The sequence below is a fragment of the Helianthus annuus genome, chromosome 8, assembly GCF_002127325.2.
Source record: "Helianthus annuus cultivar XRQ/B chromosome 8, HanXRQr2.0-SUNRISE, whole genome shotgun sequence".
Lineage (NCBI taxonomy): Eukaryota > Viridiplantae > Streptophyta > Magnoliopsida > Asterales > Asteraceae > Helianthus > Helianthus annuus.
In genome coordinates this window covers 424519-443784 of record NC_035440.2, presented here as the reverse complement: position 1 = coordinate 443784, position 19266 = coordinate 424519, and the positions used below count along the sequence as shown (strand labels likewise).

The following is a 19266-nucleotide window of genomic DNA, read 5'->3' as shown; positions in this document are numbered from 1 at the left end:
TGTTAAAGATAAAAACTTTAGGGTTACAAAGTAAAATTCTAGTTTTTTTTTTGAAACCCCCCTAAACACATGTTACAACACAATAATGCATATTCAAGTTGCTTCTTTATAAGTTAATAATTTTGATATTGTCTTATGTGTCAAAGTTTGATACCGTGGACTCCTTAGTTAACTTTTAGTTATAATAGGATTACTAAAAAAAATATATGTTTTGAGACTGCCACTAAATGTTTTTTGAATTAATCCCAACCGATAAGATAGGCTTACTACAATTCAAATATTCATTTCAATATTATTTAAATCAATGTCCCCTTAATTGTGGCGTAGAGGTAGGATTATTGAGTTTTTCAATGGAAACTCAAGTTCAATTCTTACTTGTGTCATATTCGGGTAGATATAGGCACTGAAGGATTTGGACTAGGCCTTGTGTGAGGTTGTCAGTTCGATTCCCGAGCCTAACCGGGTTTTCGTCTCACCGTGTGTTACGCCAGAGAGTTCTGCTCTTGTGGTGGCACAACGACTGTCAAGTGTCACTCGGCAGTATGGTTTCCCAGGGAAACACCAAAAAAAGGCAAACTTTGAAGTCACCGTGGACCCGGTTAAAACAACATAGCCTGGTCAAAGTGAAGCAATATAAGGCTTTCTAATTTGAAAAGTGTATCTTTATACATGAAGTTAAGCGATAAAAAAAAATTAAATCAATGTAACGAAAGAAATACAAAATATACTAAAAGTTCACTTAATGACGTCTTAATGGACATGTCATTTTCATTGGAATAAAAAATTAGGCCTGTCATCATTTTGTCATGTTTCTAAACATTCAACGTGATGTAAGCATCCAAATCCAAACATAGTATATATGAGTATATATTTTAATTTAAATACAAAAAAAAAAACTTTCTGGAAAGTTTAAACTTTAGAACGATGGGTAAGTATTTGAATTATTTATAAATTATATGCTGACGTATTACACACACGAGGTAGATTTTGATTTTGGTGGGGTCACTTTTAATACGAGCCACCCACACCCATAAATCATATCGACACGACTCCATCACCTACTAGAAATTATTCTTTTTCGATGTAATCCATATTCCAATTAATCATTTCATTGCTAATTAGTTGGGTGAATCATTTTAATCGAATCTCAGATACCTTAAAAGAAATTTCTTAAAATAACTTATATTACATACATGTGTGTTAATTCAACTTATGAATACAAAGTTAGGAGTTCATGTGCCGTTTGGGTTGTAGGCTAGTGATAAAAAGCAAAGCTTTTCTGAAGACGCTCAACTTCTAATCTTAGAAAATGTGTAATTTAAGAGTATTATAGCGAGGGTGTTTAGTCTTTAAAAAAAGGAGTTCAAGTCATGTATTAGACCATGTGTAGTGGTAATGTGTTATAATGCCCTCACCATGGGGCATTATCCGACACGTGGCGTCCTAGTCAGCGATGGGGCATTATAACAAAAGTGGTGTAGTGGGAATAATGCCTAAAATCACGCCCCCTTCCAATCACTAAAAAAAAAAAAAAAAGAAAAAGCAAGTTGATGGAAAGTTGTCACACTTTGGACACATGCAAAAAAAAGGCAAATGGTGATTGGGTAGTCAATCTTTCCACACATGCAAAGGTGGGGTTCTCAATAGTTGTCACAACATGCTCATCACTGATTGGTTTGGCAAATATCAACATAGCGTTTTAATTATAACGCGAAACCCATTTTTTTTCAAAAAACACGCCTTAAAACGCCCCATGTAATGGGGATGGGGGCGTTTTAGGGCGTTATTTTTCAATTTTTTTTTAAAAATCACGCCCCACTACGGGTGGTCTTAATAACGAGTAATATAAAAACATAAATGATGTTAAATGAGTTGCAACAACAACCATAAACAATAAATCTCACATGTACTTAAGTTACGGGTAGGGCGTAAGGATGGTGGTATACACTCAAATTATATCTGTATCAGGATAGAAATGTTGTTTACAGTAAAATCATACGACTCTAAAACCATATCAATGTCGAATATAATAGTAACACCTAGTGCACCAAAAAGGCACAAAGGCAAGATTGATGTAACATGCAAAAAGGCCACTAAAAGTAAAAAAAATAATCCCCTAAGGCAAAGCTAGGGCATATCTATCTATACTAACCTTAATTCTAGGTCTTTATAATGTCTTATCCTCAACTATCTGCCTAATCCGTTCATCCCAAATCAGTTTGGGTTTGCCTTTATTCCTTTTCCCCTCCATAGTAAGGGTTTATATTACTCTAACCTGCTTTGTAATCTCTCCTCTTCACATGCCCGAACCACCTCAATCTCCCATCACTTATCTTATCTGATATAGTAGTTACTCAAAATCTTTTTCTAAAAACCTCGTTTCTTATCCAGTCCTACTTTGTGTATCCACACATCCACCTCAGCAAACTCATATCCGCTACCTCCAACTTACGAGTTTGTGTCTTCTAGATGACTTGGTAATTTGTTCCGTATAACATAGTTGATTGAACTACAACCCTATAAAATTTCCACTTTAATTTAGTAGGAAACCTCTTGTTGCACAATACCCATGTGGTTATTCTCTACCTACACCAACTGTCTCAACACGGTGAGCTACATCCTTATCTAGTCCACATTGCTTTGCACAAACGATCTTGGATACTTCAACTTGGTTGGATGCGAAACCAGTTGGCCTTCGATTGTGATCTAGACGTCCTCATCATCGTTTGCACCACTAAAGTCACAATAAATGTAACTTTTCTTAGAGGGACTGATCTTAAACCTTTGGTTCAAAAGTTGCTAGTTAAACCTTTTGGTATGACAAGTAACTTAAAATTGCATGCCCACACGCGCCCGAAGGCTTGTTTCACTCCTATAATACTTATTCCTAGTTAAACGACTTGGTAGTGATTAATCATGCAATTTTAAGTTTATAGGATCTTAAGGGGGTGTTTGGCCTAGCTTTTATTTTTTGGCTTATGCTTATATTTTAAACTAACTTATAGCTTATTTTCTATCATTTGATAAACTTTTTTTTAAGTGTTTGGATTAGCTTATAGCTTATTTTATATCATTTGCCTTACACAAAGAAGATTCTTCAAATAAGCTAAAAAACCATCATCAAATAAGCTTCTTCAAATTAGCTTATATAAGCTAATAAGCATAAGCTTAAAAAGCTAAACCACACACCAAACAAAGCTTATTTTTTAAAAAAAAAGCTAAAAAAAGCTATAAGCTTTGTTAAAAAAGCTAGGCCAAACACCCCCTAAATATTTTTGTATAAACACAAAAAAGTTTCTAATAATAATATTTATGATGATTATATTTAATACACTCATGGCCGGCCCTGAGGGTGGGCGAGGAGGACCATCGGTCAGGGTCTGATATTTCGAATTACACATTATTTAAATAAAAATGATATTTAAAAAAAATTGATATGTGTATGTAAAAAAAAATTAATAGGGTATACCCGTACAAACACCAACATAAGTCCACTTACAAAACTATTTTTAAGGTTTAGATTAGTTATTAGCCAATTGTCATTAGGTTTAGACCTCCCAACACCTAATTTCGTTATGGCCTAATGACACGTTTTTTCGAGCTTGAACAGGGTAAACGAATTCTCAGGGTCGGCCCTGAATCGCCATATAACTTGTCTTCCTTTGATTATATTACAGATTTATATTAATCTTAATATGAAATAACAGAAAGAAAATATACCTGGATGTATTTAAATACCCTGAAAATTAAGTTACACAAATAATGCATTAAATAATTGTAAGGCCTGTAGTAGTAAAAAAAGAGATGAATAAAATAATGGAAATAAGTAGATTGCCTTCCTTGTATGTGATTGGGCCATTCGAGTTGCTGCAACACCCCAAGAGTACCTTCACCATTTCCTCAAGGGTTACTCTCTCTCTCATTCACTTATTTAAATGGGCCTCTCTGCAACCAAAATCTTGACTATCCATCTAACTTATCAAAGCTAGCTAGAGAGAAACACTTGAGAAATTAATATTGATGATGGTCATGGAAACGAAGGGTGCGGTGGTGGGTGAAGTGGTGCCATGCATGCTAATGGCTTTAATGGAGTTTTGCACCATCGGGTTGACCATCTTGGCTAGCACCGTCATTTCCAAAGGCTTAAGTCCCTTTGTGTTCGTCGTCTACACCAATGCACTCTCTTCCATCTTTCTTCTCCCTTACAACACCTTCATCGTTAGCAGAAACAAGTTCGGTTCTTTCCTTTAGTTTCTTAATTACATCATGCCATCAGCGTTTTTTTTCGCCGGTTTACCTTCTATCATACATTCATACATCTAAAATAACATGAACGAATGCATGCATGCATGATATTGTTTAGCTTCATAATATTTATTTATAGTTTGATTAATTAGTTGTATGTCGTTTATCTTGCAGGAGAGAAGATCTTATGTCACGGTTTCTTCTTCTTGGTTTAGTAGGGTTTGTATTCTTGATCTCTTTCTCCTACAAACTTATAGTCACATATGTGTACAAACTTATAATATTGTATATTGGTTATTAAGAGCTTCACTCCTAGTCAAGTGAATCAAAATGCATATATAGTCAGTCAGATTAATAATTTTGATTCTGATTTGAGGTTTAATCATGTAGGGTGACAATGGCACAAAATCTAGCGTTTGTTGGATTGAGTTATAGTTCCCCGATCGTTGCTATTGGAATGGGTTGTTTGATCCCTTCTATTTCTTTCCTTCTTGCCGTCATTTGCAGGTTCGCTTCTTTTTCTTACTTCGATTAAGAAGAATACGCGCTTCAGCTGTTGGGAAATAATTCTCGACTTTTCTAAAACAATACACCTTAAAAGCAGTGACGGAACCTGACCAAAAGTTCTGAGGGGGCGGAAAGTCACGTAACCCAATTTATGTATCATATATTGTATAAATATTTAAGCAAAGTAATTGGGAGGATAATCCTATATAATTTTAAAATTTTCAGACGAAATAAAAAAATTTACACTTGTAACCGAAACATTCGAGAGAGGGGAGGGGGGGGGGTGGTGCAACCCCACTATACACTAAGCTACGCAAAGGATTAAAAGGTTACATATATAAAATAAAATAAATCAGCAAATACATAATGAAATATAAAATTTGACCCGTAATCACTGATCATTCACTTCATTGGTTTTTGAACACAAAAGTTCGGGTGGTTTATGCACATCTGCGGCTTTAAAAAAAATTATATATTAAACTTTTCATGTACAACATATGTCCCTTTATTAATTAACTAGTTGTTTCCATGCGCGCGCGTTGCGGCGCGCTAAACCAAATCGTTCTATAAGAATGACAAAACATGTCAAATAACAAAAAGTAGCTCGAATTAAAACGTAACGTATTTTCGGTACCGGTTCGGCACCGGTGTTCACCGATTTTTACCCTCAAATACCGGTGTTGTACCAGTACCAACCGGTACCGAACCGTACCGTACCAGGTATATTCGGTACCGATACATACTTTTGGGGATTTCGGTAACGGTATTTTCGGTACCGATTGGTACCGAGCTCATAAAATCCTGTAACAACGTAGCAATACAAGTAATTGCACAGTTTAGATTACCTTTTATACACACAGTAAGTAAACTGACTGACATCATTCTTCAAACGATTCAAGATAAACGATGCGTAACCAGTCATATCCGGCATCGTGGAGTGCATTAAAAAGGGAGCAATTGGACGATTGGATGCTGGGCTAGGTGTTTCTTGGAATGCCCACGGATTTTTCGGGTCAAAACCTCGATTATGAGGATTCATTTTTTCGTATTGTGGTTGGATGAGAATTTTTTTTTTTTTTTTAAATAAGATAGAGATCATTATAGAAGAGGTGGAGTAGTTGTGGTAAAAAATGAATAGAAGTGTGAGTATTTATAGTGAATTGATATTTTTTTAAACACATAGCCGTTGGCCAACGGCTAGCCCAAACGGCTACTTGTCTTGGCCAATGAGATATAGCCCAGCCCAACGCCCGGGCTGAAACCCCCACCCAAGAGGCTACGCCGAAACCCAAACCCACCCGGGGTGGTGATTTGGGCGTTTGTACCCAACCCACGCCACAACCCACGCCCCATAGCCCATATTCTAATATTTCCTAGATCTTTTTTTTAACACATAGCCGTTGGCCAACGGCTAGCCCAAACGGCTACTTGTCTTGGCCAATGAGATCCCGCCATGTCATCTTGATAGCCCCTCCCAACGCCCGGGCTAAAACCCCCGCCCAAGAGGCCACGCCGAAACCCAAGCCCACCCGGGGTGGTGATTTGGACGTTTATACCTAACCCACGCCACAACCTCCGCCCCATACCCCATATTCTAATAATTCTTAAATCTTTTTTAACACATAGCCGTTGGCCAACGGCTAGCCCAAACGGCTACTTGTCTTGGCCAATGAGATCCCGCCATGTCATCTTGATAGCCCCGCCCAACGCCCGGGCTGAAACCCCCGCCCAAGGGGCCACGCCGAAACCCAAGCCCACCCGGGGTGGTGACTTGGGCATTTGTACCCAACCCACGCCACAACCTACGCCCCATACCCCATATTATAATATTTACTAGATCTTTTTTTAACACATAGCCGTTGGCCAACGGCTAGCCCAAACAGCTACTTGTCTTGTCTTGGCCAATGAGATCCCGCCATGTCATCTTGATAGCCCCGCCCATCGCCCTGGCTGAAACCCCTGCCCAAGGGGCTACGCCGAAACCCAAGCCCACCCGAGATGGTGACTTGGGCGTTTGTACTCAACCCACGTTACAACCCCGCCCCATTATTGAATATATTTTTAATTAATTGATATGATCACTGTTCATTCCATTCGATTTTTATTAGTATATAATTATATGCATTGTTTAAGCAATTGGCGCATACAAGAAGATTTTATGCTTAATAATTTCCTGAATTATCTGGCATAATCATTATCCATATAATAGTTGGGACAAAGACAGTAATTAGTTACTATCCTAAATTTCTAATCCTAAGACCATCCGTAGTGGGGCGTGATTTTCAAAAAAAATTGAAAAATAACGCCCCAAAACGCCCCCACTACCATTACATAGGGCGTTACTTTTTAAAATTTTTGAAAAAACATGCTTCCGGCGTTTAATTAAAAACGCCCAAGTGGGCTGACACATGGGAAGGAGCAAGTGGGCTGACCAATGGGAATTATACAAGTGGGCTGACACATCACTAACCAACAGCTTTTTAGATAAAGTTTCTTTTCTTTTTTTTTTAATTCTTTTTAATGATTGGAAGGGCATTATTCAGGCATTATTCCCACTACGCCACTTTTGCAATAACGCCCCATGCTGACTGAGATGCCACGTGTCGAATAATGCCCCCATGGTGGGGGCATTTTAACAACTTACCACTGCACATGGTCTAAGAACCATAGTTACCAACTACTATATTATAATTAGTATTTTTACAACATAGTTATTGTTCAACCATCTTATTATTATGGTTAACTTTAGATTTGCAAAAATAGTGAAAGTAACCACAAAGCTGTTAATTAACCAAATAACCAATATTAGGTTATAGTTAGCTTCTTCCTTCTTAAATATACATGTAAAATAATCAATCACGTATGTGTGTATTTTGTAATCACATCATTTTTTTTTTTAATTTTATAACAATGCTAAACTAACTAACATTAGTATTATTTGATTAGTAAGAAAATTTAACAAACACTTTATTAGCAACAATCATATTAACATGTCAACTTTTATTGCACAAGAAAAATCAAGCAATGGAATAATATTAAACAAAAAGATCGTATACTTTATATCAGAACACGGATAATTATAATAGTTCAAAAAGTATATTTAAATATTTGGAATATATGGTGAGTAAGTCAAACTTTATTATTTCTTTTAACTTAATTAAAAATGGTTTAAAAGAATATATTTGATTAAGAAATCAGAACTGGTGGCTCCTAAAGCACCATGGAAAGACAACTTGACGTAAGTTTTGTCTGGCTTCTCACTTTTTTTATACGAGAAGAATTCTCAATATATATCATATTGAAAAAGACGAGTTAACAAAAAAAATCTGACTAACAATACAAGATAACGTCACGAATATTGAAATCATTACACTTTAAAGTTAAATTATAGGCTAACTTGTTATCGTATTAAAAGATCAAAATATGTAAAGATCTAGGTCGTCCTTCGTTTTTCAAACTTTTGTCATAATCACAATTAGACTTTTGAAAACAAAAATTCAAAATAAATAGTAAAGAAAAGTCACTGATACTATAAAAGTTATTATGTGTAGATATTATATCTACAAAAAAGAATCAACTGATTGTTAGATGAATTGAAAAATATTGTAAAAACTGTTAAAAAAAGGCTATGTACGTGTTATTTTCGTATACACCCTCCTACTGTTAGAACTTAGATGAATAGAAAAATATTGTAGAAAAAAAAAGGCTATGAGTTATTTTCTTATACACCCTCCTGCTTAAAGATCGTATTCAAATAAATTATGATTATTTGTTTTCTGTTTGTACCTAATGACTATTATTAATAACCAACTGGGGTAGCCCAGTTGGCCACCGACATCCACCTCTTCCCAGAGGTATTGGGTTCGAGTCTTGGGAGTGGCATATGTCGCCCAGGGTAAGAACTCGGCATGGGGAAGTCACCGCGGAGCTAGCTTGGTCGGGTAGCGGCTCCTGGAGTGAGATCACTCCGGCGGTTGGGAGGACCGTGCACTATCCCCCTAATGACTATTATTAATTAATTTGTAGAAAGACAAGTGTGGATTTGAGAAGTTCAAGCGGTCAAATAAAATTGATGGGTACATTGGTATCAGTAATTGGAGCTATGACGCTGACGCTATATAGGGGTCCAGTGGTGAAAGACAAAGACCCCTCGACTCATCTTCAACTAGCTCCTCCACTCTTTGTCTTCTTATCCCAACATGAGAATTGGGTTCTTGGTTGTCTTCTTTTCGCACTTGCATCCTTGTCTTACTCGATATGGAATATTATTCAGGTGATCTTGGTTATAGTTCATCCAACAAAAGAATTGAAGTTTGGTTGCTAAAATTTACTTTATTTATTCCCTGCCTGAAAATAGAGTATATATGTCGTCTATCATTAAAGGTAGTTTAATTATTATTGGGCCGCATGCAGGTGGGAACCATTGAAAAATGCCCGGAAGTAATGACAGTGGCTTCTAGCTCTACTTTATTTGGGACATTCCTATCCGCTTTGCTTGCTTTAATCATAGAACGAGATCCTATTGCATGGAGGTTGCAATTTGACATGGGACTCCTTGTCATTGTCTTAACGGTAAGCAATATCATTCATTGTAAGGTTAAGATGAATACAAGTGAAACTTAAGGTACAAACAAGAATCGATTATAATAGTCTAGCTTCCAACACAGGCGATATTTGGAAGTCTTATCAAAACCCATGTACATATGTGGTGTATACAAAGAAAAAGCCAGTTTTACGTTGTCATGTTCAAGCCTCTCGGGGTTCCAATTGCAGGCATGTTTGGATGCGTTTTCTTTGCTCAAACATTTCATTATGGAAGGTACTAATTGTAGAAATTTGTAATACAAACACAAAACACAACCAAAACAGAAGAAATAGTGACAAAACAGGTGACAAAATCTTATTTATCCAACCCAAAAGATTTACCCCCAAAATACCCAAAGATCTCACAAATATGAGATCAGATCTTACAATAGTAAGATCTAAGTACAACACAGAAATACAAAACAAACAGTGATGATCATCCACAGATGATCATCAACATAACAAGATAGTTTTCTCAGATACAGATGAGAAACTATCACAACAATCTCTGAAAGTACAAAGGAAACCCTAATCGAAGAATCCAGAGAAAACAAGAAGATGAACTCAGCAACTAACTTCAATAATGAAGTAACACTCCTTTTTATATGATGAAACTTTGTAACTTCCAGATCAGCCCATAACTTCCAGCCAATGAACAAGAATAGTCCCTGTATTTACATAAAACACCCTCGAGATATTTTGTTATTACCAGGCCACAATAACAACTTGTAACAACCATCATAAGCCCATAACAACTATCATAAGCCCAAATAAGCCCAACCAGATGAATGAAATAATAACAAGAAATATAATATATAAGCCCAAATGTTTTTAACATCCCCCCTTCATTCAACTGGTTTAAACAGGTCAACAAGACCCAGTTTTTCACAAAATACCTCATGTTGATCAACATTCAGACCTTTTGTAAATATATCTGCAAGTTGATTTTCTGAATCAACTTTGACTGGACTAATTATACCATAAGCAACTTTTTCTCTCAAGAAATGCAGATCTAACTCAAAGTGCTTAGTTCTTTCATGGAAAACAGGGTTAGCTGCTATAGACAAAGCAGCTTGACTGTCACAGTTTAATAACATAGGAAGTTGACAATTAACATTTAACTCAGACAACAAATTTCTCAACCACAACAACTCACATGTAGCAGAACACATAGCACGATACTCAGCTTCAGCTGTAGATCGTGACACAGTACTTTGTTTCTTGCTTTTCCAAGAAACAAGGCACTCTCCCAAAAAAATACAAAACCCAGTTACAGATTTTCGAGTGGATAGACACTTAGCCCAATCTGAATCAGCAAACCCATACAAACTTAACTTATTTGACTTCTTAAAAGTCAATCCTTTACCAGGATTTCGTTTTAAGTATCTTAACAACCTCAAAGCCAAGTTTAAATGCACCTCTTTTGGCTTGTGCATAAACTGGCTTAGAAACTGAACTGTATAACTAATATCTGGTCTTGTTAAAGACAGATATATTAATTTTCCTATCAATTTTTGAAAACCAGTTATGTTTTTAAGATCTTGCTGATTTTTTTCAAGTTTAGATGTAACTAATGAACTTTGTTCAATTGGAACACTAACAGGTTTACAACCAAGATAACCAAATTCACTTAATAGTTCAAGACAATACTTTCTTTGATTTAGACACACAGTTTTGTTTTCATACAAAACTTCTATACCAAGAAAATATTTCAAAATTCCCAAGTCTTTAATTCTAAAGGTTTCATGCAAGATATGTTTAATACGCTTGATTTCAACTTCAGAATTACCAGTTATCACAATATCATCAACATAAACTAGTAAAAACACAGTTATTTCAGATTTTGACATCATAAACAGCGAATGATCACACTTACTTTGCACATAGCCATTTTCAATTAAAACACTTGTAAGCCTCTCATTCCACTTTCTAGGTGCTTGTTTAAGTCCATACAAGGACTTAACAAGTTTACATACTTTGGTTTCACCTTTTGAGTAATAACCTTGAGGAAGTTTCATATAAACATCCTCACTAATGGTTCCATGTAAAAAAGCATTATCTACATCAAGTTGGTATAAAGACCAACCATAAAACACAGCAAGAGTAATAACAGTCCTAACTGTTACCATCTTAACAACAGGTGAGAAAGTCTCACCAAAATCAAGACCTTCTCTTTGGTTAAAGCCTTTGGCAACAAGCCTGGCTTTAAACCTTTCAACCTCCCCATTTGACCTATATTTAACCCTATATACCCATTTACACCCAATAGGCTTTCGACCTTGAGGAAGATCAGCCAGAATCCAGGTATTATTCCTGAACAAAGCATCCATCTCTTTGTTCATGGCTTCTACCCATCTGGGATCACTAGCAGCTTCCTCATAAGTTGAAGGCTCAATTGTTTTATTAAGAATTGAGGTAAAACATCTATTTTCAACAGATAAACACGAATAGCTAACAACTTTGTCCAAACTATACTTAGCTTTACTATTTAACACATAATTTTCAAATCTTTTTGGTAACACAGATTTCCTACTTGACCTTCTAAAAGAAGGACTTGTTCCCTCAGATGGGTTAACCTCTTCATTTGAGACACTAGTGCCCTCTGCCCTACCATATCCTTCTCTACTACTACTTCCTGTTTCAGAATCAGAATGTTGATGACCAACATCAACATTTTCTGGAACGGCAGATGTAGAGGGGACTGGTTGCTGATCACCACCAGAAACCTCATAAGGTTCATGACTCCCCTCTTCATCATTGGGAACAGTAGGACTAACTGTTAATATTTCAGCACTATCAAAGAAATTTAAATGATTCATCTCAGTTGGAAAACAACTATCAATATTATTTAACTGTTCAGACTTAAAAGGAAAAACTGTTTCATAAAACTTAACATCTCTAGAAAAAAATTCTTTTTTATTATCTAAACTCCACAATTTGTAACCTTTTTTAACATTTGAATATCCAATTAAAACACATTTTTCTGCATTAAAAGCTAACTTATCTGAATCATTTAAAACTGTGCTAAAACATAAACAGCCAAAAACTCTAAAGTGAGCAAGAGAGGGTCTAAAACCAAACACTATCTCATATGGACTTTTTCCTAAAAGCACGGAGGAAGGTAACCTGTTAATTATATACACAGCAGTCAACAAACAATCAGACCAAAAATTTAAAGGAACTCTACTTTGAAACAACAGTGACCTTGCCAAATTTAAAAGATGACGATGTTTTCTCTCAGCCACCCCATTTTGCTGTGGGGTGTAAGAGCAGGTAGTTTGATGTAAAATACCTTTGATTTTACAAAAAACATCCATTTTATGATTAACAAACTCAGTTCCATTATCACTTCTAAACACCTTAACTTTTTTTTTAAACTGAGTAAGAAGAAGTTCATAAAAACTCTCAATATTTTCAAAAACTTCAATTTTATTTCTTAACAAATAACACCAAACAGTTCTTGAAAAATCATCAACTATAGTTAAAAAATATTTGAACCCCTCTTTACTAGCAACTTTATATGGACCCCAAACATCAAGATGAACAACATCTCCTACATTCTTTGATTTATGTTCACTTAAAGGAAAAGGACTTCTAACTTGTTTAGCCCTATGACAAATTTCACATGTTTGCTTTTTAACATCAATAATACCTATATCATTTTTTAAAACTGACAAGATCTGGTCAGCAGGATGACCAAGCCTGCTATGCCACAGACTACTGTTGTTCAAACTATTAAAACAAAAGTTAACAGAATTACCACCTTTGTTTATAAAATACAATCCATTATCCTGTTTACCAGTCACCAGGACTCTCCCTGATTTCGAATCCTGAAGAGTACAAGTGTTCTGGTTAAAAACAACAGTAATCTTATTATCTCTAGACAACTTATAGACAGATAAAAGATTAACACTATAGGTGGGAACATAAAACACATCAGTTAATATAACATTTTCAGCCAGTTTTATATTACCAATTTTAGAGACTTTTGCCTTAGTACCATTAGGATGAGACACAAACAAATCAAACTCAGACACATCAACACTATCAAACATATTTAAGTCAGTTTTAACCATGTGTTGATTGGCAACTGAATCACAGATCCAGTTGCAATCAAAACAAAAATTAATAAGACTAGAACAACAAAAAAACTCTCCTAATGAATTAAAACTACAACCAGACTCACCTCCCATGTTAGAAGGCTGTGCATCAGAACTGGTTTTTTCATTAACAAGACTCAAAAGCTTAGCTACCTGTTCAGGAGAAAAAGGAGAACCAGAAAGAACAGATGACATATTTGTTCTACTATTAGACACATTTTTACCACTTTGACTTCCAGGTTTCTTCTTGGAACCTGAAGGAAAACCAACTAACTCATAACACCTATCAACAGTATGACCCAATTTATTACAATGAGTACACTTAAAGTTAGGATTTGGACCTCTAAATTCTTTCCTTTTTTGTTCAAAGTTCTGACCAGTTTTAGAAACAAAAGAAACATTCTGAGTTTTAGTACCTACACTAGAGTTTCTATGAGATTCCTCTCTAGAAACAATTGAAAAAGCAACTTTGACTGAAGGTAATGGCTCTCTTGTTAACAAGTTTGTTCTAACAGGATGATATACATCATCTAAGCCCATTAGAAACTGCATAAGCTCGATTAAGGTAGAAAAATCATTGTAATCTTTAGCTGCTTGACATGAACATGAAGGCAGTTGAAGCACAGCATCAAACTGCTTCCACATTGTATTTAGTTTGTGATAATATTCAGAAACTGAACTACCATTTTGAGTAATGCAATTAATTTTTTTATACAAATCATATACTATTGAGCCATCAACCTTGTCATAAGTTTCTTTTAAGTCTACCCAAACATCAGAGGCTAATTTAGAAAACACTTGTCCTAAATATAACTCCTCTGAAACAGAATTTAGTAACCAGCTTAAAACAACTGAATTACATCTGTCCCACTGACTGCTTAAAACTTCATCCTCTGTATTCTTTTTACACTTACCATCAATGAAGCCAAATTTATTTTTGGCTTCTAAAGCTAGTTTCATAGCACTAGACCAAACCCTATAGTTTTCAGTTCCCTTTAATTTTATTCCAACAATAGTCAAAGAACTTGAATCACTAGGATGTAAGAACAAAGGATCACCTATATCCAACTTACTAATCAGGGTCTGAGAAGACCCGGAACTATCACCCTTATCACTCATTTAGACAAGACAACAAACACACAGAACAAAACTAAAGCAATCAGTGAAAAACCAACCAGAACAAAAACACAACAACAACAAACCCTAAAAGGCGAAGCTGAGTCAGTGTCAAGACTCCAGGTTCATCACTCACAGGTGCCTGGACATGTCTTAACTCAGGAGCCTTAACACAAACTACTAACAATACTACCAAAGAAGAACAAAAAAAACTATATTCAACAAACAATAACAAACAAGATCAAATACACAAACAATAACAATCAAGTGCCGGTCCTCACTACCCCGACTTCAACTAAATCAACCAACCAAAAATAAAAGGAGAGGAGTCAGAAAGATCTCACAGTGGGTGCAAGCACTCCAAATAATATCAGATCTAATAGATCTGATATCAGATCCAGTGTACGAACAATAACAAACTGGTCAGTTTGCCCTAAATCTTCAAGGATTTAGAGACCAACGCAGTTCTTCAAAAAACAACGATAGAAACCCTAGCTAGGGTTTTATCCTCTTCAACCAAGCTTCAAGATCCAGAAGATCTCAACAACCAGAACCAGATCTGCAACTAATAGCAGACCTACAAACAACCAACACAAGAATCAGATATAACAGCGGAAACAAGAACGGATCAAGAGCTCAAAGCTCTGATACCATGTAGAAATTTGTAATACAAACACAAAACACAACCAAAACAGAAGAAATAGTGACAAAACAGGTGACAAAATCTTATTTATCCAACCCAAAAGATTTACCCCCAAAATACCCAAAGATCTCACAAATATGAGATCAGATCTTACAATAGTAAGATCTAAGTACAACACAGAAATACAAAACAAACAGTGATGATCATCCACAGATGATCATCAACATAACAAGATAGTTTTCTTAGATACAGATGAGAAACTATCACAACAATCTCTGAAAGTACAAAGGAAACCCTAATCGAAGAATCCAGAGAAAACAAGAAGATGAACTCAGCAACTAACTTCAATAATGAAGTAACACTCCTTTTTATATGATGAAACTTTGTAACTTCCAGATCAGCCCATAACTTCCAGCCAATGAACAAGAATAGTCCCTGTATTTACATAAAACACCCTCGAGATATTTTGTTATTACCAGGCCACAATAACAACTTGTAACAACCATCATAAGCCCATAACAACTATCATAAGCCCAAATAAGCCCAACCAGATGAATGAAATAATAACAAGAAATATAATATATAAGCCCAAATGTTTTTAACACTAATCCTAATTTTGCATCTTACCAATCTTAATTAATTTGTTACTCGTCTCTAAAATGTACTAAATTATGCAGCTTGATGGCCGCAACGATAACTGGAATTGGATATTACACCATGATGTGGGGTCAAATCAAAGAGGATGAAAACAAGAGAGATAAAGTGGATTTATCGGAAGAGAGAGCCCCTCTTTTGCAAGAAGAACAAGTATAAACAAGAAGAGGAAGAGGAAGAGGAAGTTTCACGTATATATGTCGGCAAGGGTATGTTTTAGAGGCCCAAGCTACAAGTAAACTGTACAATGTTATGTATGAAATAAATAATTACAGATTTGAAGTTGTTTACACTAAGACTATATGGTATGGTGATGGACCATCCTTGGAGGATGATCCGCCACGTAGGCGACACATCATAGTCCTCCCAAGGATGGATCATCCTCCAAAACTAGGGGGCATGGGAGGATGGTCCTAGTCATCATCCTCCACCACTTTTATATTTTTTTTTATTTTTTTAAATCTTCAACTTTTTTTAAACATTTAACAAATAAAGTAATAAAATATTTTCATTAATATTATAAAACATTACATAAACATAAAAAAATTAAACTTAAAAAAATAAACTAAAAAAAACATAAACTTAAAAACCTAAAGTTAAAAAAAAAACTTAAAAATATCCTAACATATTAAAATAAGCTACTAGTCGTCGTCTTCCATGTGGTGGGCGGGTTCGTTTTGAGCGTTGTTCCAAATATACTCCACCAAGTCCGCTTGTAGGTTGTGATGTGTGTACTCGTTACGTAGAGCGAAGGCGTTCAAATCTTGTTGTTCCTCACTAACTGGAACAGAATTTCCAGTAGACACGTTTTCGTCGTAATCGCATATCGCTCTCCCTTCGTCTTCAATGATCATGTTATGAAGGATGATACAAGCGTACATAATGTGTCGTAACCTCCTTGGTGTTTGCGAACGTGCTGGAATAGAAATGATGTGCCATTTTTTTGTAGAACACCAAAAGCCCGTTCAATATCTTTTCTTGCGCCCTCTTGAAACTTTGCAAACTTTTTCCTTTTGTCGTCGGTCGGGTGCGGGACAGTTTTAACAATTGTCGAGTACGTTGGGTATATCCCATCGGCTAGGTAGTAACCTCGCCTGTACTCCACCCCTGAAACCGTAAAACTTGTGTCTGGACCTGTACCCGCCACTACATCATCAAAAATCTGTGACTGGTATATGATGTTGAGGTCGTTGAGTGAACCAGGTAGACCAAAAAAAGCATGCCATATCCAGAGATCCTGTGACGCAACAGCCTCTAGAATGATAGTCGGATGTCCCTGATCTCCCCTAGTATACTGACCTTGCCATGCAACCGGGCAGTTCTGCCACTGCCAGTGCATACAATCAATGCTCCCGAGCATTCCTGGGAAACCATGTCTCTGTTCGTGTGATTGATATAATTTTTGAACGTCGTTTGCGTTTGGTTTCCGCAGGTATCGCTTGCTATACAATTTGACAACCCATTGGCAAAACTTGTACAAACATCGACGTGCGGTTCTTTCAGACATCCTAATGTACTCGTCTAATGCATCTGGTGCGTAACCGTACGCAAGTTGGCGAATGGCCGACATACATTTTTGTAAATTACTGAAACCCCTTTGCCCTCTAGCATCGTTTCGCAATGTAAAAAACGGATCAGACTGGGCCATGTCGCCTGCAATACGTAAGAACAGTTGACGACTCATGCGGAAACGACGTCGAAAAATCTCGGCCGGGTACACGGGTTCGTCGGCAAAATAATCGGCTACTAGTTTATCGTGGCCGGCTATAAATTTAGAACAAAACATAAATGAAATTAATTAAAACATACATTTTAAAATCTACATAAAACATAAGGAAAAAAAAATTAAAATACCTTCTTGGTCTCGGTTATATTTTGCTCGTCTGGTTAGCGGTTGGGACGACCCTTCAGCGGCCGCCATGAACACCTGAGCCGCGTTCATAATCATGTTGTGCATAATAACATCCTCTTCCGAAGATGATGAATACCACTCGGACGAAGACGATGAAGACATAGAAGAAATTGAAGAAATGGAAGAAACGGGTGAAGCCATGATAATTTTTTAGCGAGAGATGGGGTGGTAGCGGGTAAAAAATGGTACAAAATATGATGATTTTTTATAAAAAGGGAATAGTGGTTTATAAAATGTGAGAGAGATGGGGTGGTAGTGGGTGAAAAGTTATGAAAATTGAGGTTAAAGATGTGAGTATTTATAAAAATGGAAGTGAAATGGGTGTATTTTTAAATTATAGCCGTTGGAATTTTTTTTTATTAATTTCAAACGGTCAAATGTTGGGGGGCCCACCATAAACGCATCGTCGCCAACGTCTAGATTCAGACGGAGAGGACGGGGACGGTAGGGGGCGGCACGGTGTTTGGACCGTCGCCGACCCGCGACGGGCCGGGGCCGACCCCCATACCGTGTAGCCTAAAAGGAAAACAAAAATTATCCGAGATCAATGGAGGCACTACGAATCATAGGGGTCTGCAGGTTTTGGTTTTTGAAAATAGTTTGGCTTTTGGTTTTTTGGTTTTAGCAACGGTTTAGTTTGGTTTTTTTATTTTTGTAACAAAATTACGTAAGATTCAAAAATAAAAAAGTATAATCCGATATTTAAGAATTTTTCTTTGGTGTTTACATTTATATTAATATATTTAACCTTTTGAATTAATATTTGTTGCCTAGATTGATTTTTGTAACTCTAGATTGAAAGAACAAAGAATTGAAAATTACAAAACTTCTATATAAATCTGAATGATTGTGTGTACATATGAATGATTACAATTGAAATCCTATGTCTATTAATACTAAACGAAAAGTTGTGTTTGAACCATGGCATCCCTTCCTTCAATCGACGTGTCCCTAAGTTGTCTGTTGTTTGCCGTCCTTTGTGAATACAATATGTCTCCTAGATGTGTTGTGTTGTAGGTTATAAACTTTCATCTTGTCGCTTTTGGTTCTCATACTTAACTAATCTAAAATGATTATAACATAAACTAGGGCTGTAAACGAACCGAACGAACACGAACAAGGCCATGTTCGTGTTCGTTCGTTAAGGAAATTAACATGTTCGCGAACTGTTCACGAACGCATACCGAACATAAGTTTATGTTCGGGTTCGTTCGTTAAGGAAATTCAGTTGTTCACGAACAGCTCATGAACACTGGTTTCATACACAAACGAACACAAGCAAATAAAAACGAACGCAAACGAACATTTAACTTGAAAATAAAAAAAAATAAAAACATTGTTATCCTTAAACATTGGATATAACTAGATAAATACTACCATCAAATGATAAATCAAAACACAAGAAGTCTACTACACCACCAAACGATAAATCAAGTTTAACTAACTTACACATAACTATCCCCAAAAATGTTTTAGAATGTCTAAATTTTAGCTAACAAAGAAAC

General features: G+C 36.1%; 1 protein-coding gene and 1 long non-coding RNA gene across 3 annotated transcripts; one reads left to right on the top strand and one right to left on the bottom strand.

Moving 5' to 3' along the window:
* Positions 1-3961: 3961 nt before the first annotated feature.
* LOC110871707 (WAT1-related protein At1g70260-like) lies at positions 3962-16139 on the top strand. Of its 2 annotated transcripts, XM_022120422.1 has the most exons (7): positions 3962-4232; positions 4420-4464; positions 4636-4752; positions 8779-9025; positions 9166-9324; positions 9420-9571; positions 15873-16139. In XM_022120422.1, exons 1-7 carry the CDS (start codon positions 4021-4023, stop codon positions 16006-16008), a joined length of 1068 nt encoding a protein of 355 aa, XP_021976114.1. In that variant the 5' UTR covers positions 3962-4020; the 3' UTR covers positions 16009-16139. The 2 variants fall into 2 exon arrangements, with proteins under 2 accessions (XP_021976114.1, XP_021976116.1); XM_022120424.1 differs by lacking the exon at positions 9420-9571.
* LOC118481137 lies at positions 12398-13612 on the bottom strand. Its single transcript, XR_004864528.1, has 3 exons — positions 13523-13612; positions 13100-13166; positions 12398-12462 (listed from the first exon to the last, which is right to left on the bottom strand). It is a non-coding gene; the product is annotated as an uncharacterized LOC118481137 (long non-coding RNA).
* Positions 16140-19266: the final 3127 nt, after the last annotated feature.